This window comes from Rhinolophus sinicus, chromosome 11 (genome assembly GCF_057876585.1).
Source record: "Rhinolophus sinicus isolate RSI-liver-muscle chromosome 11, RSI-T2T, whole genome shotgun sequence".
Taxonomy (NCBI): Eukaryota; Metazoa; Chordata; class Mammalia; order Chiroptera; family Rhinolophidae; genus Rhinolophus; species Rhinolophus sinicus.
This window is the reverse complement of record NC_142511.1, coordinates 22,353,286-22,381,237: the sequence shown is the minus strand read 5'-3', so window position 1 is coordinate 22,381,237 and position 27,952 is coordinate 22,353,286. Positions and strand designations below refer to the sequence as shown.

Sequence of the window (27,952 nt, the reverse complement as noted above, 5' to 3'; positions counted from 1 at the left end):
GCTGTTTTCTGGAAGAGAGCCCAAATTCTGGCACTGTGCCAGAAACACAGTAACTTGCTCAAATGGTAGTTTTGAATATTATTATGTCCAATAAGTACTTTCTCTTAAATAGCCTGGCAGATTCCTCGTTCCAGTGCCTTTCAATAGTCTGAAAGGAGTTGGTGGACTTTAGGCTCTTTTATTATTAGTATTAGTATTAGTATTAGTATTAGTATTAGTATTAGTATTATAAAAGGCTTTAAGTTCCCCAGAGGACAGGGACCAAGTAAGTGGCAGGAGTCAGTGTTGACGCGTGTGGTTTTTCTTAGGGAGCTTTGCTGACTGCCTTGCCTGGTTTTTGTCGCAGAGATCCGCGCTCAGCTCACAGAACAGATGAAGTGCCTGGACCAGCAGTGTGAGCTCCGGGTACAGCTGCTGCAGGACCTCCAGGACTTCTTCCGCAAGAAGGCTGAGATCGAGATGGACTACTCCCGCAACCTGGAAAAGTTGGCAGAGCGCTTCCTGGCCAAGACGCGCAGCACCAAGGACCAGCAATTCAAGTAGGGGCGCTGTGGCGGTTACTTTTAGAGACCTTGGGAATGGGGTCTGGGATGGAAGGAGAGGGTATGCCACCTGGATCCAATTGGATTCATGAAACAGGCAACCCCAGTGCCTTCAGGTGGGCTGACGGCTGAGAGCCCTCGAGGACTTCTCCTTTCCCAGATCAGTCTTACGTGCCATTCAGTATCCTGGAGAGCTCATAATGGACAGTGAACCGTGCCAACAATACAGCACTTTTATAGCTCTTCCTATGTGCCACGCATGGTTCTGAGGGCTTTAAAGCTACGTTATCTCAATCTCCACATAAACTCGTATGTTGGTTATTGTTATATCCCCAACGTATAGGTGAGGAAACAAGTCATAAAGAAGTTAAGGAACTTCTTAAAGTCTCGGTCTCTCTCTCTCTCTCTCTCTCTCTCTCTCTCTCTCTCAATCATACACACACACACACACAAGGCAGAGCTGGGGTTGAAACGCACACTGGCTCTAGAGTCTTTGTTCTTAAGCATTTCACTAAACTGTCTAATCAGAAGAAATGAATGGTGCTGTAGTCATACATCTCCTGTGTTTCCCCAAAATAAGACCTAGCTGGACCATCAGCTCTAATGCGTCTTTTGGAGCAAAAATTAATGTAAGACCTGGTCTTATATTATATTATACCTGGTCTTAACATGATATTAAAATAAGACCAGGTATTTATATTATATTATATTATATTATATTATATTATATTATATTATATTATATTATATTATATTATGTTATACCTGGTATAATTATATTATATTATACCCAGTCTTATATTAAAATAAGAGTGGGTCTTATATTAAATTTTGCTCCAAAAGACGCATTAGAGCTGATGATGCGGCTAGGTCTTATTTTCTGGGAAACACGCTAGGTCGCTGCCCAGACAGTGGCTAAGGTCTATTCCTTCTACATTTACAGTATTTTATACAACTGGCCCCTTCACTCTGTCTTCGCTGCCATTGCCCTAGTTTTGATCATCATCATCTTTGCCTGAATGCTTGTAATACTTACTGTATCATCTCTAGCAGAGGTTCTCAATCCTGGCTGCACATTGTAATTCCCTGAGAACTTTTTTTAAATGCTGAAATCTGGGCCCCACTCCAGACCAATTAAAACAGAATCTCTGGGAGTAGGGCTTGAGAGACAGTATGGTGGAAAAGCTTCCCAGATGATTCTCACGAATGCCCAGCATGGAGGACCACAGTCCACAGCTTCTCCCCATTCCAATCTGCCTGATCCACTGTTATCAGATTCAGTCCTCCTGGAACACACTGGAGATCAGGTAGTTTCTCTGTGCAGTGGGTCCCCACTGTCTGTGTGTCTATGATCTTGGTATTCAAGGTGTGGTCTCCCAGTATCAGCACCACCTGGGATGTTGGAAGTACAGACTGTCAGGTCTCACGGCCAGATCTACTGTAACAGATCCCTAGGTGATCTGTGTGCACATTAAGTTTGAGAAATGCTGCTCTGTTCACAAATGTGGACATCCTTGACTTGGTCCTCAAGCCCTTCTGCATCTGGCCCTGACTAGCTTTCCAATCTTATTTCCTGTTTCTGCTCCACCATACCTTAGCTAAACAGAACATTAACTCCAATGGGCCTTTGCTCATCCTGTTATTTGAGCTTATATGTCCATTTTTCACATCTCTGCAAATCTAAGCTATACCCATGTTTTAAGACTTGTCTCGGATGCAACCTGTTCCAAGAAACTTTCCTGATACTCCCAGAAGAATGTTCTCCCTCTTCTGAAATCTTATAGCATTGTATTTGTTCTTTTATTAGGGTGTTCAGCAGTGTCTGCCTTATATTATCTTCCCTTCTTGGACTGTATAAACTTTTTAAATTCATCTTTCAGTCTCCCCCCAGTGCCTAGAATAATATGTGGTATATGATAGATGCTCATTAATGAGTTAATGAATGAATTTAAAAATTAATGCCAAGTGTATCTTATTTTCCCTTATTTTCTATTTTTGTTTATTGCCCTAAAAACTTGGGACACAAATGATCATTTACAAGCCAGTTTTAAGCAGTGATATGGAGGCTAAGATTGAGGAGAACATGTGACACTCTCAGTTTAGCCAGAAGAATTTCCTCCAGATGTTTTATCCTCACAGCCTCTTATCTTTCCCAAGTCATGTTCTCTTTATGATAAGCAATCCTGAGAGGATAAAATGTTATTTTAGTACGTGATAAATGAAAATCTGGGGGAGTAATCATTTACTTTAGAAAAATTAATCAAAGTTGGATTTATTCTGTTAATAAGCTCCTCCTAAATTTAAAATATCATTTGATTTTTACTAATATATGCTCAGCTTAAGTACGTATTTACTACAAATTAAGGTACAGATGTACTGCTCTCTAAATCATCTGTATTGCTCTGATTGAGATCGCATGCAAGGAATAGGGTGTTTTCTCCTAGGCTGGAAGAATTGATTTTCCTCATAAAGCTCTTACCTAGCTTTATTTTTTCCCAAACAACCAGTGAGTATTTATTGAGAGCAAGCTCTGTGCTCCGTATTGTACAGATATTGGAAGATACAAGATAGGTTTATTGTGTGTATCCAGATGGGGCCATATCTGGTTGGGGAAAAACGATTTTTAATACAGGAAGAAATTAGAGGATAAAGCAATAATGATCTTAAGAGATCGTTGGTTTTATGTAAAATATAGATGTGGTAAGAGGTCAGAGATAAATCATCAGAGATAGATAAAGTATCTAGAACAGTTGGGAGAGTTTTCATGAAGCAAGTGAGACTTAGGCTTTAAAGGTAGATTTGTGTACCATGTTTCCCCGAAAATCAGACCAGGTCTTATATTAAGGTTTGCTCAAAAGATGCATTAGGGCTTATTTATGTTCAGGGGACGTCATCCTGAAAAATCCTGCTAGGGCTTATTTTCCGGTTAGGTTTCTTTTCGGGGAAACACGGTAGGAGAAAACAGCATGTGCTAGTGCGAAGCAGCAGGAATGTTTGGTGGTAGAGGGGCCATAGGGACTACTGATGAGGGATCCAGTTTCATATATTCATTCAACAAATGTCCCTCGCACACGCCTTGAGCTCCTTCAGGCCAGACACTGTGCCTTGGGACACAGCAGTGAGCAAGCACTGCATCTTCACATGGCGCTTACAAGAGAATGAGGAAACAGGCGTTAAACAAATCACACAATTAGCTGAGTTGAGGTAAGTGTTGCGAAACTAAAGGATAACGTGCTACAAGAACTTGTTAAGAGGGGACGTTTCCACTCCTTTTGCTGTCACTCTAAGACTAGTTCACTTTAATATTAGGTTGGTGCAAAAGTAATCGCGGTTTAAAAGGTTAAAAATAATTGCAAAAACCACAGTTACTTTTGCACCAACCTAATAGGTTCCTGGGTACTGTACTCTATGCTGATTCCTATGAAGACTAAGATAAACTCTAAAATCCTGGCTAACAGAGAGGAGAGGCATGTAAACAACATAATGTAAAAGGGCCTTTAATAGAGGTATGAACAAAATATTATGAGAACACAGATATTTTCAAAAGCAGTGGAAGATAAGGTTAGCTAAGAGGAGTAGGCACCAAATAATGGCTCTTTGACAGAGAAGCAGAGGAGTTGAGATCTGATACGGCAGCGTGGCATTGAGCCCTCTGAGTTCTTGTGTGTGGAGAGACATGAGAAAAGACGTGGTAGAATGAATTTTTATGCCAGAGAAGGCCAAGATGGAGGTTTTAGGGGCTAGTCCATGCGCAATGTGATAGCAAAAAAGAACGGAGGGGAAGGAATATATTCAAGAAGTATTTGAGAAACCGAACAGGACTGGATAACTGATCGGACAAAGAACTGCAGTGGGCATAGGTGACCTAGTATCTCTCACCTGGCAACTTAGAAAAATTGTGTCACCTGCGATAGAAGGGGGGTGTTGAAGGCAGACCTGTCGTGAATGGGGAGCCGACATGGTGGTGTGGACAGTGGGAGGCCTTGGGGATCCAGAGGGAAGGTTGTCCCACTGAGGTGAGAGGTCATGGCTGGGACTAGATAGCGTCGTCTTTAGTATAAAAGTGACTTCAGAAGACGGGAAAGTATATGAACCCAGGGAAGAGAAAGAGAAGAACAAAGAATTGAAGCCAGGACCTTAGGCTTGATACACCCAACGTTAGGGAGCAGTAAAGTTAAAGTTACCAGAGACCCGGGTGGGGGAAGGGAAGGAGGGAGGGAAAAGGGGAAGGAGAGAGGGAGAGATTTTGTTGTTTTAAGCAGTTAGAAGGATAGAAGGTAAGAAGGATTATGTCCTCTGACGGAACTTGAAGTCTTTCAAACAGAAGATCTGTAAAGGTTAATCCCAACAATTTCTTACTGATCCCCTCTGATGTCTCGGGCACTGTGAGAGATGCAAAGATGACTAAATTGAGCCCCAAACCCAAGGACTTTCAGTCCGTTAGAGTGAAATGTATGAAATGGCGGGGTTTTAGGTAAAACGAAATGGTCGCATCGTGGCAATTTCACATGGTACAGCCTAACAGGAGATGAGACATACTCGTACATGCAAATACCGAGAATGCAGGCAAGATGGTGAGAAGCTCAGTAAGAGAGTCCGGGCAACATCCCATTTTCATACATAATTTATTCCTAAAAGTGGACAGAAAGGTCAAGTGGTTGAATGTCAAACCAGAGTTTTACGTGGAGTAGGTGGGTTCTGTTACTAAAAGTATATGTGTGAAATTCTGAATTATACCTCACCTGATGTACTTTCATCGTTTTGTTCCTGGCCTTTGTTCTTTTCACCACAATTAAACCCATGGCATGTCTGTTTAAGTCCAGGGAGCATCTAAAGAGTTGCTGATGATTTCTACCCTTGTCTTAATACAGTGATGAGACTACTTCTCAACATAACACTAGTAGGAACATTTTTCCACTTTCCACTCATTTCTGTGTTGCAAAAGGGAACCAAGTATTCTGATGTTTGTATGCACAAGCGTTACTGTACGGAGCAACCATGCTGCTGAAACTGAAGTGGCACTTGGCTGGCAGTACCACCAGGCCAAGCTTGAATCATTTATTAGCAATCGAAAAAGTGGCATTTTTGGCCCAGGAAAGGCTCTTTAGGCATGTCTGTTTTGGTTAGGATCTAGGTTGTGCTGCTGTAATAGACCCCAAATAATAGTGGCTTGCACAAAATAGAGGTTGATTTTCCTCTTATTTAATCACCTTGGTGTTAGCCATCCAGGGTTGTGTCAGGCTCCTTATTCCATCACAAGAGTAATGCCCTTGTCTCTATGACCCAAGATGGCGCATACCACGATGGCCCCATTCCAGCCAGTGGGAAAGGCAAAAAGGCAAGGGGCAGGTACGTCCTTACTCCTGAGAGCGCAGTCTAGAAGTGGCACGTACATCTCCAGCTCATATCTGACTGACCAGAACTTAGTTGCGTGGTTATACTTAGCTGCAAGGGAGGCTGGAAAGTGTAGTTATTATTCTGGGTGACTTGAAAGTAGAGTTTCTATTAATGTAGAAGAAGAGGAAACATAGTGGGGGACACACTGTGATGTGTGAGAGGGAAGATGTGTGAAAGACCACGGCCACCCATCCATACAAAGTGCCACAGTGCACAGAGAAGAGACATTTATTCAGGCTGGGGACTGGGGAAGGCTGTTGGAGGTGAAGTTCAATGGATAGGAAATGGAAAAATAAAACTGCCAGTGCTAGGTATCGGTTCTATGAGCTTAATTCAGTTGAGACAATACAAAAGTTATAGGATGATAAAAAGACAGGGGAGGAAGCATTTTGGACAAAGAGAGCAGTGTTGGTAAATGCATAGATTTGGGAAAGACAAGGCTGATGGGTAACTCATCTGTTTTGCTAAAGAAGGGAATAATAAATGCAGTACTGAAATAAGCCTGGAAAAAATGGGAGTGATCCATGAATGCCAAGTGACAGGGTTTGGGCTTTATCCTGTAAGCATGGGGGAGCCATTGATAGTTTTTGAGTAAGTAGCATAATTATGGCTGTGCTTTGGAAAGGTAACTATGGCAACAACGCAAAAGATCTATTGGAGCGGAGACACTGGCAGGAGGAGACCTGTTAGGAAGGTCTGGCAGGCGGCCTAAGGTTAATGTGGGCCCAACCTGAAGTCATGCCCTTGGAAATAGAAAAGATGGGCCAAGTGAAAGGGCGAGGAGCAAGCGAAGTGAAAGAAGCTGGGACAGAAAAAGGGCTGTGGGTTTCCTGAGTCTCTGGAGTGGTATTGTACTATATTTTCATTCAGCCGGTAACGTATAGCCTTGATTTTGCTGACTCTCAGGCTGGTCCCTAGAATAGTTCATTCTCTGCCCAGAGCATCTCAGCGGGCACTCGTCACCTCCCCCAGAGCTGTAGCAGCTGTTAGCCCAGCAATGCCATGAATTTGTCTCCCTGTGCTGCCAGGAGAGCAGCTGCCAGCAGCAGCTCTGGACAGACGCGTCTCAGGAACATGGAAACTATTCAACTTGGGATGGGGTAGGGTGGCCAGGGCTGAAGTCGGTCCACATGGATTTGTCCCACCCTTTTCCAGGCCAGTTTCTCACCCTGGCTAGATTTCAGCCTCTCATACTGGGTTAAGTTGGATATTCTATTACAGTTTTAAGTGATTGCGTTTAGGGACAAAAACGTTGCTGAACTGCTTTTTTCATCTTCTCTTGGACAACTTCTTACACTGGAAGCCGTTACCCTGTCACTCTGGCTTTGCTTCCTATTCTGCTTTGCTCCTGTTCACCTTTTGTCCTCTCGCACACTGTGCTCAGTGCAAACACCCTCATTAAGGCCCACGCAGCTCTGACTCTGCTGCAAAGTCTGACCCATCACGCACCTTCTCTTCCCCGTCCTCCAAAGAAAGAGTGAGAGATGCTGCAGATAGAACTATCGTGATTATTTGATTCTGCCTCATTCTGCTGTTCAAGATAGGTCATATGGCTTCCTCCATCTCTTTGAATTGTGGGAGGACCTTGTTAATGTCTGAAATTCTATCTGTCTCCTTTGATGAAGAGCAGAGATAAAATATTGTGTAAGGGTAGGAAGTCTTCCTAGGGAAGATGTTCTTGCATTTTCTTTGGCTCCTTGAAGAGTATAAGTGTATCCCTATTTGTTGCTGAGTCTTTGATTGTCTCTTTTAAGGGGAATCTGTGTTCATATTGTCCAGTAGGACTCTAGTTGCTAATGCACTGGCTGTTTTTTACATGGACTTACTGTAAGTTACCTTTCAGTCATAGCTCACTTGGTTTTGATCTCCTACTTTTAATAGCTGAGTTCTCTTATTTTGAGGTAGGTTTTTTTTTCTTCCTGTTGACTCTTTAGGGGAATACTCCTATATTGCTATCCTGCTGTGTTCCTTACAGAGACCTTATGCTGCTTTATACCCGCTGCCAACATCTTTTCTTCCTTTCTTACAGCTTTTTCATCTCCTCAGCAACAAAGATTTGTTGAGCATTTTGTTTTTTTAAGATTTTTTTTTTAATTGGGGAACAGTGTGTTTCTCCAGGGCCCATCAGCTCCAAGTCGTTGTCCTTCAATCTAGTGGTTGAGGGCGCAGCCCAGCTCCAAGTCCAGTTGCCGTTTTCAATCTTAGTTGCTGGGGGCACAGCCCACCATCCCATGCAGGAATTGAACCGGCAACCTTGTTGTGAAGAGCTCACACTCTAACCAACTGAGCCATCCAGCCGCCCTTGTGGAGCATTTTTAAGGTATTGTTTTAGACTCTTAGAGAAGACAGATCCAAAGAAGTAGAAGTGGTGGTTCTTTCCCACATGAATTGATAGTCTAGTCAGGGGTAAATTATACCAGAATACGATAGCACAGCTCTTCAGTATAAGGCAATGTATGGTGTGCACCAAGTGTGTGCTGCAGGAGGGATGGTGCATGGTCAGTGTGATCAGGAAACTTTCAGGGAGGAAATGGGATTTGAACCAGACCTTGAAGAAAATGGATAGGATTTTGACAGGTGGAGAAAAGGAGGGGGAAGATGTCGTAGGCGAGGGGCATAGCAGGAAGAAAGTACAAAGCACTTTTGGGGAACAGTGAATAGACTGGCTTGGCTGGGGTAACAATTGTATGTGGAGGAAGTGGACAGAGGTAGATGGGATCATTTCGTGGACGGCCTTGAGTCTTATCTATGCAATAGACACTGGAAACCACTGAAGGTTTGAACAGCTAGTGTCCAAGCAGAGGTATGAACTCTGCTTAAGTAAGATTAACCTTAACCTTAGGGTTGTGGTTTGCTAAATGAAAAGAAACTTGAGACAGTGACACCAGTTGCCACAGGAGATAATAAAGATCTAAATTTGGGTGGGGTGGTAGGAATGAAAAGAATAGAAATTGATCCTTCAGTTCATTTAGCAAATATGTAGTGTGCTCTTACCATGTGCCAGATACATGTCAGGCAAGACAGATACCACCCCCTGCACTCCTGGGGCTTACAGTCTAGAGACAGATGGAAAACACCTGGTGCAGGAAGAATCTACAGGAATTGCTGACTGATGGGATTTGGGTTTCAAGTGAGCTTGGAAGCAGAAAAGCAAGGGCTGTGAAGTTTCTTGTGAACTTGGATAACTGGTAGATTAATGGTGCCTTTAATAGAAACACTGAAGTTAGAATGAGTTGTTTCTGAAGGGTTAGATTATGAGGAATTTGGTTTTCAGGTGTTAAGTTTAAGATATTGGAAGAACAGTGAAGCTGAAATTTTCAGTAATTGACAAAAAATGAATGGCTGTATTCAGAGCTAAAGATCTGGACTGTATTCAGGGCTAAAGTTTAGTCTGTTGGTAGAGATTTGGGTATGTTCCGAGAGGTGATGATTGAGGCTGTGGAAATGTTTGATTTCCAACAGTAAGAGTTTAGGAGTTAAAAAGGGAAACATTCTTTGTATTGTCTGTGGTACTCAGGTTGCAGAGAGTGAAAAGGGATTTAAAAGGGGTTTTCCACTGTGCACTTACACAGTGGAAAGTTCGTGAACCTAATTGTCCAACCTTCGTATATTTGTGCATTCACTCAGTGTACATTTTGGGGACCTAATTGTGTACTAGGTATTGAGCTACGTACTGTGGATAGGAACAAGACAATATTCTATTCTCACTAACATTAAATTAGCAGTACATTAAGGAGATACACATGGAAAGCAAACCTGTTTATATGCCTGGCTATAAGTCGTGTAACTATTGAAAAGGATGTGAAGGTGAAGGACCTAGGTATTTCAAGAATCCGGTAGACATTTAACCTGCAATACTCCTTTCAGTGGGAGGTTAGGTACACAATTAATTAAAGAGAAATTCTTGTAGAGCCCATGTTCTTGGCGTTGGGCCCAGTATTTGAATGTGCAGTCTCTGCAGTTCTGTCACCTATTGCCAATGGATTTCTCTTCCAGAGTTGAGTTCATCAGTCTTACAGGATAGCGTTGGGTTGAAAAGCAGAGTCAAATGGCCATGGAGAAGGTTATAGCTGTGACTGCAAATCAGAAAAGGGTGGAGGACCAGAAAGTTCCTCTTTGAGTATGGGGTGACTTCTGGGAGGAAAGAAGGAGGAAGCATGAAGCTTCCAGAAGGGAGAACCCCTTACTTCCTAGGATCAGTGTATCACGCATTCATTTTGGACGTATTTGGGAGCTGTTTGTTTCCTCAGGGAAGGTTTTGCCCAGGTATAGCATCTGGTGTTGAACAACGGTTGGCTTCCTTTTGCCATGGCTCAAGCTACCTTTATTTAGAAACTAACAAAAGGACCCCTGGTGACTTTTTCACTGGCCCAGTCCATATAGAGCCTCAGATGGTAGTTGGATCCTTTCTGGAAGACTTGGGAGGTCTCCTTACACATTGGTAAAGCAGGATCGAAGAGACACAAGAAGGCAGTTCAGGGGATCAGCAAGACAGACTGATGACCAGTCTTTGGAACAGAGAAAGAATTTATTTGAAAGTCCATTGGGAGGCATTATGACTTAGTAGAAAAAGCTGAGGGGCGGCCGGATGGCTCAGTTGGTTAGAGCGCAAGCTCTGAGCAACAGGGTTGCCAGTTCGATTCCCACATGGGCCCGTGAGCTGCACCCTCCACAACTTGATTGAAGACAACAAGCTGCCACTGAGCTGCCAGAGGGGCGGCCGGATGGCTCAGTTGGTTAGAGCACGAGCTCTCAACAACAAGGTTGCCAGTTCAATTCCCACATAGGATGGTGGGCTGTGCCCCCTGCAACTAAAGATTGAAAACGGCGACTGGACTTGGAGCTGAGCTGCGCCCTCCACGACTAGACTGAAGGACAACGACTTGGAGCTGTTGGGCCCTGGAGAAACACACTGTCCCCCAATATTCCCCAACAAAATTTATTTTAGAAAAAAACTGAGAACTTTAATCCAGACAAATTTGGTTCTGAATCCTGTCTTTTCCACTTATAGCTGTGTGACTTTGTGCGACCCCTTCCAGCTTCAGTTTTCTCATTTATGAAATGGGGACAGTAATGTTACCTTGAAGAGTTGTTCTAAGGATTAGACACCATATATGTAAAGCACTAGCTATGAGTATAGCTTACTAGATGCTCAGAAAATGGTAGCAGGTGTAATTATCACTACCACAGATCATTAAGATCCAGGTTCTGGAACCAGGCTTCTGAGTTTGCAATCCTGCATTTTCCACTTACTAGCTTGTGTGACTTTTAGATGAAGGTTCTTAGGTGCCTCAGTTTCCTCATCTTTAAATTGAGGATAATAATAGTAGCCACTTCGTTGAGTTGTTATGCTGATTAAGTGGATTAATATGTCTATCTGTAGCCCTTAGTACAGTGCTTGGCACACAGTAAAAGTAAATAGCAGTGGCCATTATCCTTGTCTTCAGGAGTTGAGACTGAGCATAGCTGCACTAGGTAAAACCCTGGTAAATTACAGTTACTGTTATTCCCTGTGCAGAGTTAAGCATTCTTAAGCATGGCCCTGGGTAATACAAGGTGTGATCAAAAAATACAGTGGCTATTTAAATTTTTAAAAAAATTTATTACAGTACTAGATACATTGGTATTAATCCCCCTCAAAACACTCCCCTTGCTTCGATCATATTTATCCCATCACTCTTGCCACTTTCTGAAGCAGTTCTGGAAGTCCACCTTCGTGAGCATCTTTAGTTGCGCTGTCGTGGCTGCCTCGATGTCCTGAATCATTTTGACTTTGGAAAGAGCCAGAAGTTGCATGGTGCACGATCCAGTAAATAAGGTGGATGAGGACACACCGTAATGTTTTTTTTTTTTGTTTTTTTTTTTAAGATTTTATTGGGGAAGGGGAACAGGACTTTATTGGGGAACAGTGTGTACTTTCAGGTCTTTTCTCCAAGTAAAGTTGTCCTTTCAATCTTAGTTGTGGAGGGTTCTGTTCAGCTTTAAGTTGTTGTTCTTTCAGTCTTAGTTGTGGAGGGCACAGCTCAGCTCCAGGTCCAGTTGCCGTTGCTAGTTGCAGGGGACACAGCCCACCATCCATTGCAGGACTCGAGGAATCGAACCGGCAACCTTGTGGTTGAGAGGACATGCTCCAACCAACTGAGCCATCTGGGAGCTCAGTGGCAGCTCAGCTCAAGGTGTCATGTTCAATTTTAGTTGCAAGGGGCGCTGCCCACCATCCCTTGCAGGAGTCGAGGAATTGAACTGGCAACCTTGTGGTTGAGAGCCCGCCCTCCAACCAACAACTGAGCCATCCGGGAGGCAGCTCAGCTCAAGGTGCCGTGTTCAATCTTAGTTGCAGGGGGCAGAGCCCACCATCCCTTGCGGGACTCAAGGAATTGAACTGGCAACCTTGTGGTTGAGAGCCCACTGGCCCATGTGGGAATCGAACCGGCAGCCTTCGGAGTTAGCAGCACGGAGCTCTAACCACCTGAGCCACCAGGCTGGCCCCGTAATGTTTTTATTTGACAGAAATCGCTATATACCAGAGCAATGTGTGACACGGAGCGTCGTCATGATGGAGGATAATTAATGGCACACTTTAAAACACACCTTCTCTCAACCGTAGCTCACACCCGACTGACCACAACGAACAAGATGAAACTTGACACACACTGTTCCTAAGGTTTGATGCGCTGCTTCCCGTATTGAAGATCCTGCCTTTTCGTCGGATGGCACTTGGAAGCAGCAGTCACCGTATATTTTTTTTATCACAATGGGAAGTCTCTGTGTCACATATTGCTTCAGGCATGGCAGTTTCTGTCAAATAAAAACATTACGGTGTGTCCTCATCCACCTTATTCACTGGATCTGGTACCATCTGACTTCTGGCTCTTCCCCAAAGTCAAAATGACCTTGGAAGGCAAATGTTTTTAATCAATTCCGGACATTGAGGCAGCCACAACAGTGCAACTAAAGACACTCATGAAAGACGACTTCCAGAACTGCTTCAGAAAGTGGCAAGAACGATGGGATAAGTGTGTCCAAAGCAAGAGGGAGTATGTTGAAGGGGTTAATGGCAATGTGTCTTTTCCTGTAAAAAACTTTTTTTATTTAAACATTCACCGAATTGTTTGCTCACACCTCGTATCATGTCAATCTCCATTTTCTTCATTGACTCCTGTGGGCCCTTGTGAATGACAAACCCTCCCTCCATCCTGATTTTTATGATATGGCTGCATTGGCAGGAAACATGCAATTATGTTAGTCTATGTAATTGTATGTCCAGTTCCTATAAAAACTCAGCAATTGTATATTTTGTGCTGTGAGATGTCATATTCACAAGGTGTCATGAACTACCTTGAACCAGGTAGTTAACCTTAGCATGGTTACTTTTAGATCCAGGCTTATAATCATCAGGAGGAAATTTGTCTTACAATCATCCCCTGATTTGCTTGTCCTCACAGAGTCAATATTTAGCACTAATTGCCAAATCATTGGGTTTCCATCAAGGTATAGTATTGAGGCCCACAGGTCCCCCCTGCAATCGGTGTGAATAAAGAGTGCCAGTCTCCTGCAGTGGCCACCATCCAGACCAGCAAGCCTGTGCAGCGCACACCTCAGTCATGGGCATAACAGGATGTGGTTTACTTGGTCGTTTGTCTCATGAGGGCCACACCAAAGCTCCCAAGCTTTTGTCTGAATGGCTTCGTATCATCCTTTTAGGGTGGGAATGGTGGAGCGCAGGTTGGGAGCCAAACATGCTTTTGTGAGCAGTTGGGAGGATGCTGGCGACTGCTGCGGGCTTCCTGTGTCTCCGAGGCTCTGCCATTGGTGTGTCAGCAGGGCACACCTCAGGCTATCAGCTTGCTGGAGCACAGGTCCTGGTGAGCATGTCTCTTCACAACAGTGCAGGGGCACAGGGAACTTTTAGGATTCATTTTCTTGGCTTTTGTGAGCCCCATCATAATTCTGTAGTAGACCCAGGAAGCAATGTGTGGCTGGTTCGTAGGAGCTTCAATTCTCAGGAATTCACAGCCAATTAAATGAATTGACTTTGATCCAATTCTCTTTTAAAGGCAAAAGCCATGTCGTCTTTATTGGGAGCTGACTGTGTTAAGTGGGAGGGTTTACAAGATAAGAAGAAGACAGTCTCTGTCATAAGAACCTTCATAATTGAAATGGGGAAAATGAAACGAGCTGAGAGAGAATAATAACATATGTGTGCATGGGCACATGAATCTAAAAATAGGGCCCCATTTAAAGCAGCTTCCAGTAGTCACCAGGGAGGAGGGGGAGTAATCAGGAGGGACTAGTGCTCGGCTCAGCCCGGGAAAGGTACAAGATAGCACAGTTATGTTCTCAATTAGTTTTGGTCCCAAGTTAATTGAAGTAAAGACTTTAATATCTAATTCCTGTGCTGCACTGAAGTATCACGCTGTGAAGAGAAACAGTCATATGGGAAGAGCTCAGTGTTAATGAAGGATTTAGGGAGAAGAAAAAAATAGTGCTTGGATCTTTTCAGAGCCGAGAAAGGATCATCCTTTCTGCTACCTTCTGCTTGTACACCCCCACCCATCATTGGATCATTGCCTCTTGGGTTTTAATTCAGGGAGGATCAATGAGCACAGCTTTGCTTCTTAACGTATTTCGGGGACAGAACCAGGATTAGACAATGAATCGAACAAACTAGGATTATCGTTAACGGTAGGATGCTGAGCTGTGTTTGCAGATTTCTGCTTAAGCAGTTGGGACAGGGCATCCTTGCATGAAATTCAGACATCCCTCCCTGGCAGCCTCCGTGTTAAAGTAGAGGTTGCAGAGCAAGTCTGGCAGCTCTTAGCCTGAACCCTTGTAAACAACAGATGTTCGTAACTAAGTTCTGGGGGTGGGGGTGGGGGTTTCTGTTGATGCTTGAAATTCTTTGAATTTATAGGCGGCATCTCAAGGATTTAGCAAAAGGAGGAAGTTGTACAGAATTAATTCTGCGCTGTATAGGTGGAAATTGATTCTGTAGTGTATAGGTGGAAGCGAAAGACAAAGCACAGGGTGAGGACTCTGGATAAAGAGCAAATGAACCCAGGAAGCAGGCACGATGAGAAGAAAGGCTTAGCTTCTCGGGGGTACTGACTTTCCACCACCCCCCCACCCCCCCCTTTATACATGGATCAATTTGTCAGCCACCTCCTGCTTCTGTTTTCTCTGGTCATGGGTGGAAATATGTGCCCTTCCTCTCCCAGAGTGCTGCGTACACACACATACAGACACTCGGGCAGACGTACTGCCTTTAGCACTCCTGAAGCCTTTTACGTTCTTAAATGGATTAAATGTGTAGTTAGAGGCTTTGTCTTGTGTGCTAACTTTATTCTTGTACATTCTCAATGTTGGTTTTGCCAGGTCTCTGCTATGTCGTTAATCAGAGGTGAAGATAATGTGGCTTAGAAAGAATTCAGTGCTGCCTCTTTTTTGCCCCTAACCCAGTCCCAGCCTCCGAACACACATACATCCTGAGTTTCCAGCCAGATGACGAATGCTTAGGAAACCTACTTTACAACACAGTTCGGGGAAGTCATATGGAAAAAATATAGACATATAATACCTCTTTAGTAGGTAGGCTCTTTTGGTATCAAATTAAAGGACTTTAGAATGATTACCTTATTTTTAATCAAACAAAAAAAAGCAAATTAGCACGTCTGGGTCTGTTTTCAAACTACCAGAAAGAATTGGCTTGAAAATTTTTGGTAAGACCACTTATTACTTTGCTATTATTTCTTCTGAAAAACAAGTCCACTCGTGCCCCTTTTTGGATTAATATAAAAGTTTTTGGTGAACACCAACCCTGGTATGTGAGGTTCACTTGTTCTTTCAGCAAACATTTATTCAGCACTTATTTTATTCACCAGAGGCTGTGCCCTTGGTATAGAATTTAATTTAATTCCTAAATTAAATTTTTTATAATGTCTGATATTTCTATATGATTGGATGCAGGTTATGTGCTTTGGACAGAAGTGATGTCATATTCTTCTCAGTGCATCGTATCAGGAAGCACTTGTGGATGATTTGTCCCATTCCTAGTGATACTAACTTTGATCATTTGGTTACAGTGGTGTCTGCCAGATTTCTCTACCATAAAGTTATGCTAGTTTATGCTTTGTAATTAATGCATGTATTTTGGAGCGATGCTTTGAGACCATGTAAATATCGTGTTATCCTTGCAACTTTACACCCACTAGTTTCAGCATCTATTGATGGTTCTTGCGTGGATCAGTTATTATTATGATGGTTACCAAATGGTAATTTTTTGATTTCCAGCATTTTTTCTACATTTATCGGTTGGTATTCTACTATAATGAAGAGCTTTTCTAACTCCTTCATATATTTATCTGGTGTTTATTTGTTTATGTTAATGTGGACTTGTGGATTCTGATTATATTCAACAGGTTATCATCTTTTACCATATTTAATGTTGATGTTGTTCCAGATTTGGCTAGTGGAGTCCCTTCAAGCTGGTTCCTGTGTCCTTTTGACATGTTTGCATCGTTCTTTGCACACTTCCTTACTGTCTGGCACAAGATGTTCCAGACTCATCTTGTACTTCGTTTGCTTCAACTCGGGAGCCATTTTCTCAAAGCGCTTGGTTCCATTTAATGGCAAATGTTACTTAGAAACTGTGGGCGCTACGTGTGCTCTGTTACTCATGTACCACGGTTTATAGTCCCTCTCAGCAGACAGGTACTAAATAGGTGTATATATCCACACACACATATACTCACATACTTCTGTATCTGTTTCTCTATGTGCTTACCTGTATTAAAGCTTATGAGATCACATCAACGTTGTCAATTCCAGTCCAACACCATATTTATTCTGTTCTCTCCCCTTTCTGTATTTGTAACTGTTCTCTGAACAGTGAGAAATCATTATCCATAATATATTTATTTAATTGCTCAGTCCTAGAGTGTCCACGAAGGAGTTTTAGAATTGCTAACCCATGCTTCTGAAACAGAAGACTAGTAACTAGATTTCAGTACTGGCTGCGAGTTGTTTTTGTTTTCAGCCTTGAGGACCAAAACACGGAGTTCAAACGTTAGTTGCTAGTTCCTTCTCCTCCAACCCCCAGCCATCTTATATTATTCGTTTGAAATACAATTTGGTTTATTTTTTTGTTTGTATTTCATTATTTCCTCTACAGAATGAAGTCTTGATTGGCATTTCTTATTGCCAAATCTTTTCTCTTGCCTAGAGATTGAACAATCCCAGGAGAAGTGAGAGACCCGCTTCTCCGTAGATTAAGTGAGGGCATTATTGGAAGTCAGTGAGGGGGTGACAGGCCAAACAAGGAGCCTACGCCAAAAGCCATCTATTCCGGGCCTGCCGCGACTCTGGGAAAGCCACCGAATGGACTGGGACCCTTTCTCCTAAAACAACTCTTCTCACATTCCCTCTGCCATTCTCCACACATTCCCTCTGCCATTCTCCATGATCACCTCTCTTGCATTTAGCGAACCAAGAATCTAGCTTTCATCTCTGTTCTAGATTGTGAAGACGGTTTACCAGCAGCTCATGTCATATACTTGATGCTGGTCCCTCAGAGGTGAAGCCTCCAGGCACTGCTCCTTGACACCCAGACTTGCAGGATTTTCAGCTCTGTTGCTGGGCTGTTTGCTGCTGCTGTCCTGGCACGCCTGCGGTTTCCCTTCCTTTCTGCCCTCGGATGCTTTGGCCTCTCTAATGGCTCTTTTGTATCAGCTCTGACCTGGCCATTTTCTCCTGTGTCCTGGGGATGGCTTCCAGATTCCCCTTCCTCTGGCCCATTTAACCCTCTTCCTCCACCTCCCACACACTCTTTTTATTTCTCTCCTTTCTCAAGACACATATAACATGGTCAATGCTGCTGATTCCAGCTGTTCTGAATCTTGCCTGCAGCTGAAGTTAAAAAACAGATGGACCCAAAGCATCCTCAATGCTGTGCCAATTTCCACCGCATGAAAACAAATTACTGAAAAGCATCAGGAAATTTTAGAATAGTTTTGAGCTTTGCTTCTCTGTCTTCTCGATGGTCTTCCCTGCCCCACTCGTCCATCTCCCCCTGCTCCCTCCCCACGTGATACCTGGCCACTTTTCCAGCTCTTCTTTGTGTGCCTATTTGGCAGAGGCTGGTTTCTGAAGCCTGTGGCTTCATTGTCACCCTGTCTATGTGCAGGTAGCTTTAATCATTGGGATGAGACTGTGTTGATAAGCGGGTTGTTGCTCTTTTTCTAATTGTGTCCTTTTTGAATCGTCCACCAAGGGCTAAGGAATTTCTGTCTTTCGGTCCTGGGGTCAAGGTGAAGTTGGGGTCTCTGTGACTGTAAATGTGGGTACAGGTCATAGAGGTCACTAACTTGGGAATGAAGTATATGTTCCCCTGTTACCTTTACCAGTAGGAGTGCAAAAAGGTGGCATTTCCACAGCTCACCCTTGCAGCCTGCAGGCAGGGAGTGTGTTGCTTGGGAAGGAGTGACGTAGTGCCAGGCCATCACTTTCAGAATCATTAGTTACGGAATTTGCTAACAGCTTTCCCCCGAGGTTCTGTACAGCACCTTTCAACTTCAACCGTTCTAGTCCCCCTGAAATACAAGAGGGAGAGGAGAATCAACACGATGGGGCCACTTACCTTACAAGTGCGTCACACAGACGTTGGCAGTCATTTACAGGGGACATCAGTAGAAAGATGTGGGCATGTCCTGTAATTATCAGGCGCCCACTGTGACCAGGGTACTAGACGCCACTGGAACTGTCCTCAAGAAACCCTAGGAGATGGGCTCCCTGAAGTCCAGGGACCCCGACTCATGTGCAAGTTTGTGTAGATACATAATGTCCCCTCCCTCTTTCCCTCCTTTCTTCCTCCTTCTCTCCCTTCTTTGGAGGACGATTCTTGGAAGAAAATCCTCAGATTCTCGAATGGGTCTGGGGTATGTAATCATTCCCCGAAGTATTTCATAAACAATATTTTATATTGCAAGCAGGAACACACACACACACAGACATATGTATATTTTTAAATAAATAACAGAGCAACATTTTCACCAAACAGTGCTTATAGATCTTTGCTCTATGTGATGTACTGATATTTTCTACTTTGTTCTGTATTATTCTCTTCCACTATTTTCTGTCTCATTTTGAGAAATGCTAAGTGGTGTCCTGCTAAATTGATTTTTTTTTTTAACCTCACTAATGGGTTGCATCCCATAGTTGGAATATCATTGCTTTAAGAGCATTTGTTCTGGGGCAGCCGGTTAGCTCAGTTGGTTAGAGTGTGTTGCTCTTAACAACAAGGTTGACGGTTCAGTCCCCATATGGGCCACCGTGAGCTGCGCCCTCCACAATTAGATTGAAACAACTTGGAGCTGATGGGTCCTAGAAAAACACACTTAAAATAAATAAGAGTTTAAAAAAGAAAAAAGAACACTTGTTCTTAAAATTCTGGTGTGCATAAAATTACCTTGGATGCATATTTAAAATGCAGATTCCTGAGCACCACTCCACTTCTAGCAAATTTGAAACGAGCACTATCGGTGATTGTGATGCAAGGTGATCTGGGGTCCTGAAGACTCCCATGTAGAGAAACCACTCTCCTAAGGCCTCATGAGAGGCTTCCGATCACTCACTGCTTGGAGGTGGCAGATGCTAGTGGGTACCATGGGAATCCAGACTGAGACGCTTCCCGTCGTAGACTGGTCACCCACGTTCACTCCTGGCCCTTGATACTCCTTGATAGTATTTTATCTGTTATGGCCCTTGTGAAGGCAGAGCAAGAGTTAACTGAGGCCACAGAACAGAGAGTGGAGGAACTGAAGGGTCTTCCACAGAGTAGCGGGGGTGTGGCCCGGCCTCCAGTAGGTGTCCAGAACCAGTCCCAACTTAGAATAGGGTGGGATTCAGATTGCTTTTCTCATTCACTTGCCTTTCCTGTGGAACCACATATAGTGTGTCAACATGCGTTCAGGTCAGGCACCAGCAGTTTTGCTCCTTTGGGGTTCCTGTTATGGACCCTTGGTATTCCTGTTATGTGTTGTCTTAGAATAGTTCTGTGCTCTGAGGCTTGGACAGTCGAGCATTGCCCATTAACTCTTTCAGTACCAGGGCTTGACAGATGCTAAGGGCTTTTTGGTTGAAATTCAACAACCACAGTGAAATAAGAAAATGATTGCTGGTCAGGAAACCTGGGTTCTTGCCTTGCTCCCCCACTATCTGTGTGACCTCAGGCTCCCTGAACCTCAATTTCCCCACTTAGAAAATGACAAGTTTGGTCTAGACTCTAAACCATCTTGAAAGTCCCCGCAAGCTCTGAAATTCCATGATTCTATTTTTTGTTCCCTCCGGCTTTTTTCTTTGCACATTAAAAGTCTTTCCTTTTACAGCCTCTCCTAAGTTGGGCACAGGAGGTTCACTGAGTTTGGGAATTTCCAGGTGATCAGTTAACAGCAACAAAATGTATTCCTACTGAGTGCACGGATGAAGTACAAAATTTATAAAACAAGTTCATTGCAAACTTGAGTAATGAGGCCTGGGAATTTGGGGACATGCTTGTCTTTTCAGCCATGACTCTGGCCACCTTTTTTGCGGATATAAATACATTATGTGGACTCTGAAGTAGTAATAATTGTTACGACGATCATAAATGATGATAACACTGATCTGCAGCTGTAGAACACGTCAGTGTTTGTGACGTTTTGTGTCACCTTGTTTGACTTGATCGCATAAAAGCCATGTGAGTTAGGCAGGAAGGTCTGCTGTCTTCATTTATGTATTTAAGCAGGTGAAGAGGCCCAGCGTGCATCTGTGAGTTATTCAAGGTTACCCAGCTAGTGAGTGGCAGAGCTAAGACTGGACTCTAGGTTGAAAGCATGGTTCAGGGTGCTTTCTATGGAGGACTCCCTCACTGGGGCGGGGTGGGGTATCATCAGTCATCCATGCTCCTTACAGACCTCTAGCACTCACTAACCTACTAACCTGGAAATTGACCAGGGCAGCTCTTACTCCACCCAACCCTTTAATATTTTACCAGCAAAGCATCAACGTGGTTAATGACATGCTGTAATAGAGAGCACACAAGCCAATGGGCATAAAAATCAAGCCACCCAGATACATGTGGCCACACTTGATTAGGCAAGATTGATAGAAGCTGAAGATATTAACTATTCATTAAATGAATTGTTTTACTGTGCTCAACACTTGCAGGATTTCTGTGGCTGTGGCGTCGGTCATTAGTCAATACTGATTAAGTACCCCCCCATTCTTGGTGATAGATGTTCATCGAATATTCAAAAATATACCCTGTCCTCAAGAGACTCCCTTCCAGTAAGGCAAGATAAATATCAAAGTGACACATGGGGGCTAATAATGATGCAAGGCATGCAGCTGGTCTGGTGACTATTTAGACTTTATGCCATTTAGCTCCATAGTTTCACAGAATTAAGCCATATTACTTTGTTCCTCCTTCCTCATTGTTATCATGAGCCATGTGAGGGGACTCATTGTCCCATTAACACGTATGCAGGAGGGGGAGGTATGAATCTTAGGGAGTACCCTTCTGAAGCAGCTTTTTGGTACTCGGCACGCTGGACTGTCATTTGCCAGGCAGGAGCTGTTGCTGGCTATAGATCAAGCTACTCAGCTTGTGCCTGGTGCCAGGGAGATGCCTGCTCCCAAGGCAGTGATTACTGCTTTCAAGATAAGTGTGGATTTCTGAGTGACGTCATTCCAGTTTGGCACAGACAGGTATTTATTTCTCTAGCATGAACTACCAGGGGTGAGCCAGACTGTCTGTCTCAGTCATCTCCCAAGATTTCATTCATTTAAAAAATCTGCTAACACATCTGTGTATATTTTTTTTCTCTGTATGTTTGTTATGTGCTGTAATTACTTACGGGGTTTCCTACGATATCTTAACTAATGAGAGGAGAAGAACCTGAAGATATAATTCAGAGTTGTTCATAGATTGTTCTATGGAATATGTGGATCCAACTGTTAATATAGATGGTTATAAATCTTTAAATTGAGAAACGTATATTACTTTTTCCCCCTCAGTCATACCTTTGTTACGTCTTTCATTCTTGCTATGATGTTTTATTTTAATTAAGTGAATTAGCCAGCTCAGACCTTTTCATATGATGACAGCCTATTTTGGGAGGCTTTTAGGGGAAAATTTAATAAATAAGTGAATTTCTAGGCCCTTAGTCCCATGGCTCATATTGAGGTGGAGTACACAGTGTTTGTTCTCTAGTATTTAGGGTGTACCCAGAGTACGGAAGGAGGGTTTAGTTGATACCTCCCTATGGTTCTGAGAATGCTAGTGTCAAGACATGGGTGTAAACGAAGGGAAGGTCCCAGGTCTGCAGAAGCCATAGAGAGGGCTGGTGGATAGGTAGGTGGGTCTTCTAAGTTCACCAAATCAGGGTTTCACAAGGGGTCATTCAAGCCAATGTCCACACAAATACCGAGACCAGGATAAGATGTGGGTTATGGCTGATGGACAGTCTAGGAGCAGTAAAGCCATGTCTTGGATCCAGAGATCTGCAAACAGGTCAGAAACAAGGATGTTGTTTATCCCTAGAGCCCAGAACAGTGCCAGGCACACAATAGGTACTCAATCAATATTGGTTAAATGAATGAGAAATAAGAAGACTTTAGAGATGAGGGACTCAGAGAAGGAACCTGGACAATAACATGTCAGAAATCTAGGCAAGAAATCTGGGTGGCAGAGATTCAAATTTTGAGTAGACTCCACCCCACCCCACCCCACCCTACCATGTGTGGTCTCACGGGGCCCTCAGTTCTTCAAAGCTGATTTGAAGAACCTCCTACCCCCTCTCCCTGCCACGAACATGGAGTGGAATGGGGTGGTTGAAGGGAAGACGGCCTCTCACTTGGCATAAATTGACGGAGACATTCCCAGTTAGAGCCTACAATGGCTCAGATTTGGAAACCACTCCCAATCTCTGACCTAACCCGGAGGAACCTTGGTGCTACACTCATTCAGGAAATAATTATTAAAAAGTCAGACATGGTGCTGCTCCAGTTCTCGACTTCAAAGCAGATTCCTAAGCTCCCAGCTCTTGGACATGCCATTATTCCAAGGGTGTGGCTGGGCTCCTTGGAACTCACCCAGAGCCACAAGAATTCCATCGCCATATAGTTCTTCCCCCAAAACTGATTATAGGGGACAACTTAGACTATTTTGAGTAAGGTGGGTGCACCACTGCTTGCGTCCTTTCTAATCATCTGTCCAGGCCACTGAAGACATTCGTGGTATAAACTTGTCCCTGAAAACTTGAAAGCTCGTTTCTCCATACATAGAATATACATTTCTGCCTTTGTCCCTGTTCTCTTTCTGTCTCAGAACTCTCCTCATCTCTGATCTCGTTGCTGGCAGAGCAGCAGCCTGAGATGTGATAAGCCGAGAGAAGTGTGCTTACCCCTCCCTGCCCGCCTTCCTGACTGTCTTTGAAAGATGCCTCCAGGCTGCCACTGTACTACTGGGTCACACAACCAGCAGCCACCACTACAGGCAGAATCTTTTTCAAGTCAGTTTCCACCTTGGCGATTCCCCCCCTCCCTTTCTTTTAACATCTTCCCCAGCAAATCCAATCCATCCTCTGGCTTATCTGGGTCAGCAAGGGTCTGATTTTATGCATGGCACTGTCAAACCATAAATCCACGGCGGCTTTGCCTCTCCATCCAGCCCGTCTGCTTCTGTCAGCATCAGCAAAATGCATAATAGAGAAAATAAGCCAGAAAGGCTAATAACACTCATCTGAATAAAATAATCTCTTTGGCTGCCTCAGTTCATTTCATTTTAATCAAGGTGCCAGGAGGGAATTTAGGTTTAAAAATCCAGCTCCCCCTTGTCCCTGGTTCCCTGTCCAGCCATCACTAAATGATCCCTTTATTGTGCATGTACCTTTTAAAATCCTCCTTATAGTTGGATGCTCAATAACATGCATTGATTGGGGTCATTAGCTTATTTTGGGTTTTGCCTGTCATCACGTACGTGTCTATTTTTAAAAGTGAGAAATGATAGTCTTCTTAGATGTGTTGATATTTCCATCTCTATATACAGACGGGTGGGTTAGACAGGAATTCTGAGAAGGGGGCTCAGTGGAAGCTGCTAGAGCACCTGGGGTCTGGCTCTCTGCGCTCGCTCTGGCTTCCCTCCTGTCTACCTCAGCACACAGTTCCTTGTGTGGAATGCAGGACTGAGCGTTCATTCCACCTTGTCCCTGAGGGGAAGGACAGTGGAAGATTAAATTCTGCTCTCCCGTTGGTATCTCCCTCACGTCTTCCCGAGACCACAGCTGCTTGGTTAATTGCCTGTTGCTGCTGTCTTCTCCCGACCATGATTTGCCAAGGGCTGTGCATTTTCAGCAGGCTGTGCTCTTGGCCTTGGCCCAGGTCCTGGTGAGGAGCATGTTGGAAGTTGATGAAAGCTGAGTCCTGGTTTGTTTGGAAATAAAAATAATAATATTTCTTCACATTTGTATAGTGCTTTACTGTTGATGTAATTCTTTTGCATCCAGCATCTCATTTGAGCCACATAATAGCCCCATGTGGTGGGCAAGTCAGAAACTATTGGTCTAAAAGGAAACATTCTTCAGTAGAGCAGTGCAGAAGCCCAAGCCACCCAGTAATGCCAAGCTTGGGTCCTGCGTCCCATCTATAGAGCTGTGAACACAGCAGTTATTAATTAAATGGCACCTTAGGCCAGGAGAGCTTCCAGGATTTCACAATGATGCTTTGAAGATCTTTAGGGAGCTAGATGTACACCGACAGGGCATGTGTCCATTTTATAGGTGAGACAGCGGAAGCTGAACAGAGGGGATATGGAAAAAAAAGAAGTGTGATATAGAGGCCAACTGGGGCCTTCATGGAGGTCTTCACCCTAGACATTTTAGAGAAATCCCTTGAGCCTTCGTTGCTAAGTTTGGTGAATGCCCGTAACTAGCCTAAGTTGAAGAGAAAAACTAGGCTAATGTATTTGAAGCTAAGGATCGAGCTGTGCAAGTTGATTTCTTTCTGCGCATTTATAATGATAACCCCTTCCGTGGATGCACAGCCGGCTTGTGACTTCCTGGGCCGCCTTTTTTTGGACTCCAGGGTCATTCCCTCTCAAGTACAGTATGATATTTTTTTGATCTTCCTCCTGAAAAAAAATCTTAAGTAAGGAAAACACTTTTGGATATTTTGTCTGCTTTTTAGGGATTTGTTTGAGGAGGTTTGCAGCTGTTCCACACATTCCTAAGGGATGTAGACCTTTTTCTTTAAATGCCCAAGTATTACACAATCTAAGACTCCGAGGGTGGGTAAAGTAAAGAAACTGTACAAACAAATGATAGAGGGAAAAGATATAAAGGCAAATTGCAATATTGTAACCAAACAAAGTTCCCCTGGCTCCAGCAGCCCCAAATAAAATAAGGCTGCAAAGCTGCTAAAGCAGGAAACCACTCTAGCAGAACCTTAATATTGCTCCTCATGAAATCACGTCTAGTTGACTCGCTTATTTTCCAGCCTGGCCTGTGCTTCATCTTTGTTTGTGTTGGCGGGAAAATTGTCACTACAGCACATTTGTGTTCCCTCCCACCACATGCCTTTCACCTGCCCTGCCCAACCACTTTCCCAAAACAAATACATAAATGAATTAAAAACACCTCAGTTGAAAGGAATAATATGTCTGAGAAAGGATACAAACTCAAAGAACGAAAACTATTATATGAAAAATGGCAGTAAGAACGTTTAGCAGAAACAGACAACAGAGTCTAATACTATTTTTTTAAAGCCATACACTCCTTTTTAAAAATAAAAATCTTGCATAGAACCCCCATATGTGCAACAGATCAAAGCAGTGTTTTACTGGTGTAAATCTTCTTTTAAAGTGGAAATTTATAAAGAATACTTATTACGGAGTCTATCAGTGAAAACAATAAGATTGTGCATGAACCCAAAATACTGAAATCAGGATTAGGAATCAGACTTGCAGTATTATGTCAGTTTCAGCATCGATTTTTTTCTGGTTCTGATTTGGTTGCCCAGTATCAAGAAACAACGGATTCACACAGATGAGTTGTTGTAATCTTGAGATAGTTTTAAATTGATTTAGACACTTTACAAAGATATTTTTGTTTTAAAGTTGACTCACAAACATTACCTAGTAGCTGTTCCGCATTCCCCTTCAAAGCTATTAGTTGAATAAGCGGATAAGCCTGAAAATGTATGATAAGTATTGTAACAGTTGATAAGGAAATGGAATGATGCTGACCATGTATATTCTCACTACTCACCCATGGTCCACATGGAACCAGCATAGACCCCTGAGCCTTCCAGGGCAGGTAACTGAACTTGGTGACTGTGTGTCAAGTCATGTGTTCACCTGAACAGCTTTACCCCAGAAGGCACACAGGCTGGAATTAGAAGCTAAACGTGCAGCGCAACATTCATTCTAACCAACAGCACAGTTTTTAGACATTCAGATGCATGCAGTGATTCCTTTTTTATTGTTTTTTATTTTCCCATTACAGTTGACATACAATATTATATTAGTTTCAGATGTACAACACAGTGATTGACACATTTATATAACTGACGAACTGATCACCCTGATAAGTCTAGTACCTGTCTGGCACCGTATGTAGTTATTACAATGTTATTGACTATATTCCCTATGCTGTACTTTACGTTTCTATGACTATTTTTATAACTGGCAGTTTGTACTTCTTAATCCCTTCTCCTTTTTCACACATGCATTGATTCTTTATTCCAAAGCTTGCGTACATCAAAGTTCACCGGGCAGCCCATGAGTCACTGTGATGGTGTCTGCTGTGGGGAAACTGGGTCCCTTGCACATAAATGGGGGTGCTCATTTGAATGGATGTGTTACAGTTGTTCAAAATTGAAATTTGACTCTCTGTACTTTCCAGAGTTTCTCAAAACACACTTGAAAAGCTCCTGCTCACTGAAACCAATACATGCGGTCCCACTACATGCTGTAAGAATGGAGATAAATACATTTGGAAAGTACTTGTAATACCTTAGACGTTCTTAATATATACGGGGGGTGCCAAAAAAATGTATACAAGTGGACCTTTTGGTCAACGTTGCTCAAGCAATAGTTCACCGTAATCAGAAGTGTCTGGACGCTGATGGTAACCACTTTGAGCACCTCTTGTAAATGCAGAAGTCAAACGTGACTTGTATTCATCTTTTGTTACCGGTATGTTGAGTCTTAATAGTTTTTTCTTTTCTTAAAATTTGTATACATTTTTTTGGCACCCTCTGTATAAATTTATTAGTGTTAAGTAGGTAAGTTATTTTATTTTAAAAGATTCCTACTTCTGCTCGTCCTTTTTATTAACTTATCTGTGTTTACTCATCTATTCTTCTGAGGATCCCCTTGGAGTTTATGGTCTGTATCCTTTACCATGGTGTGAGATTGGTTTTACCTCTCCTGCCTCCACTTGTAGTCTGTAGGGTGCAGGTGTGAGCTAGCTGGCCCTTTGTTCGTACCTCTAACATTCTTTTGTATTATAGGTCTCTCTTTTCTCCCACACTGCACTGTGACCCCGGCACTTTTATAACCACTAAAACTAATACTGTACTTTGTTCATTTAAGATACAAGTGTCTATACGACTGTGAAATTGAATTATAGTATCATTTTTATGTATGTAAAGTACTATAGGAAACGAACCAGTAGAGTCCAGCAATTCATGTCCACGCTCAGAAGCAGATGGAAACTAGTTGTAAAGTTAGTCTTATAAGATCTGGCCTTTTAAAAAGCAAGTGTAATTGCCTGAGATAGTCCATGCTTCCTGAGGACATGGATATCTTGCCATGAATATCTTGCCACCCAATAAAAATGTAAATTAGATTATTCTGAGATTTTTATGACTAAAACTGATTTGGAATCAATGTGGAAGTTTTCTTGCAATGGAAACATCAAATGTCACTGAATGCATCTGCTCCACTCTCTCCCTATTTTGAATTTAGGATTGTTTCCTAT

General features: G+C 43.1%; 1 protein-coding gene across 3 annotated transcripts in view; it reads left to right on the top strand.

Annotated features, from left to right (window-relative positions):
- Positions 1–27,952, top strand: part of SRGAP2 (SLIT-ROBO Rho GTPase activating protein 2) — a 233,196-nt gene that overhangs the window by 87,259 nt on the left and 117,985 nt on the right. For all 3 annotated transcript variants that reach the window (XM_019752457.3, XM_019752456.3, XM_019752460.3), the window contains exon 3: positions 347–539. In XM_019752457.3, coding sequence (XP_019608016.3) covers positions 347–539 — 193 coding nt within the window. The remainder of the gene's footprint in view (positions 1–346; positions 540–27,952) is intronic.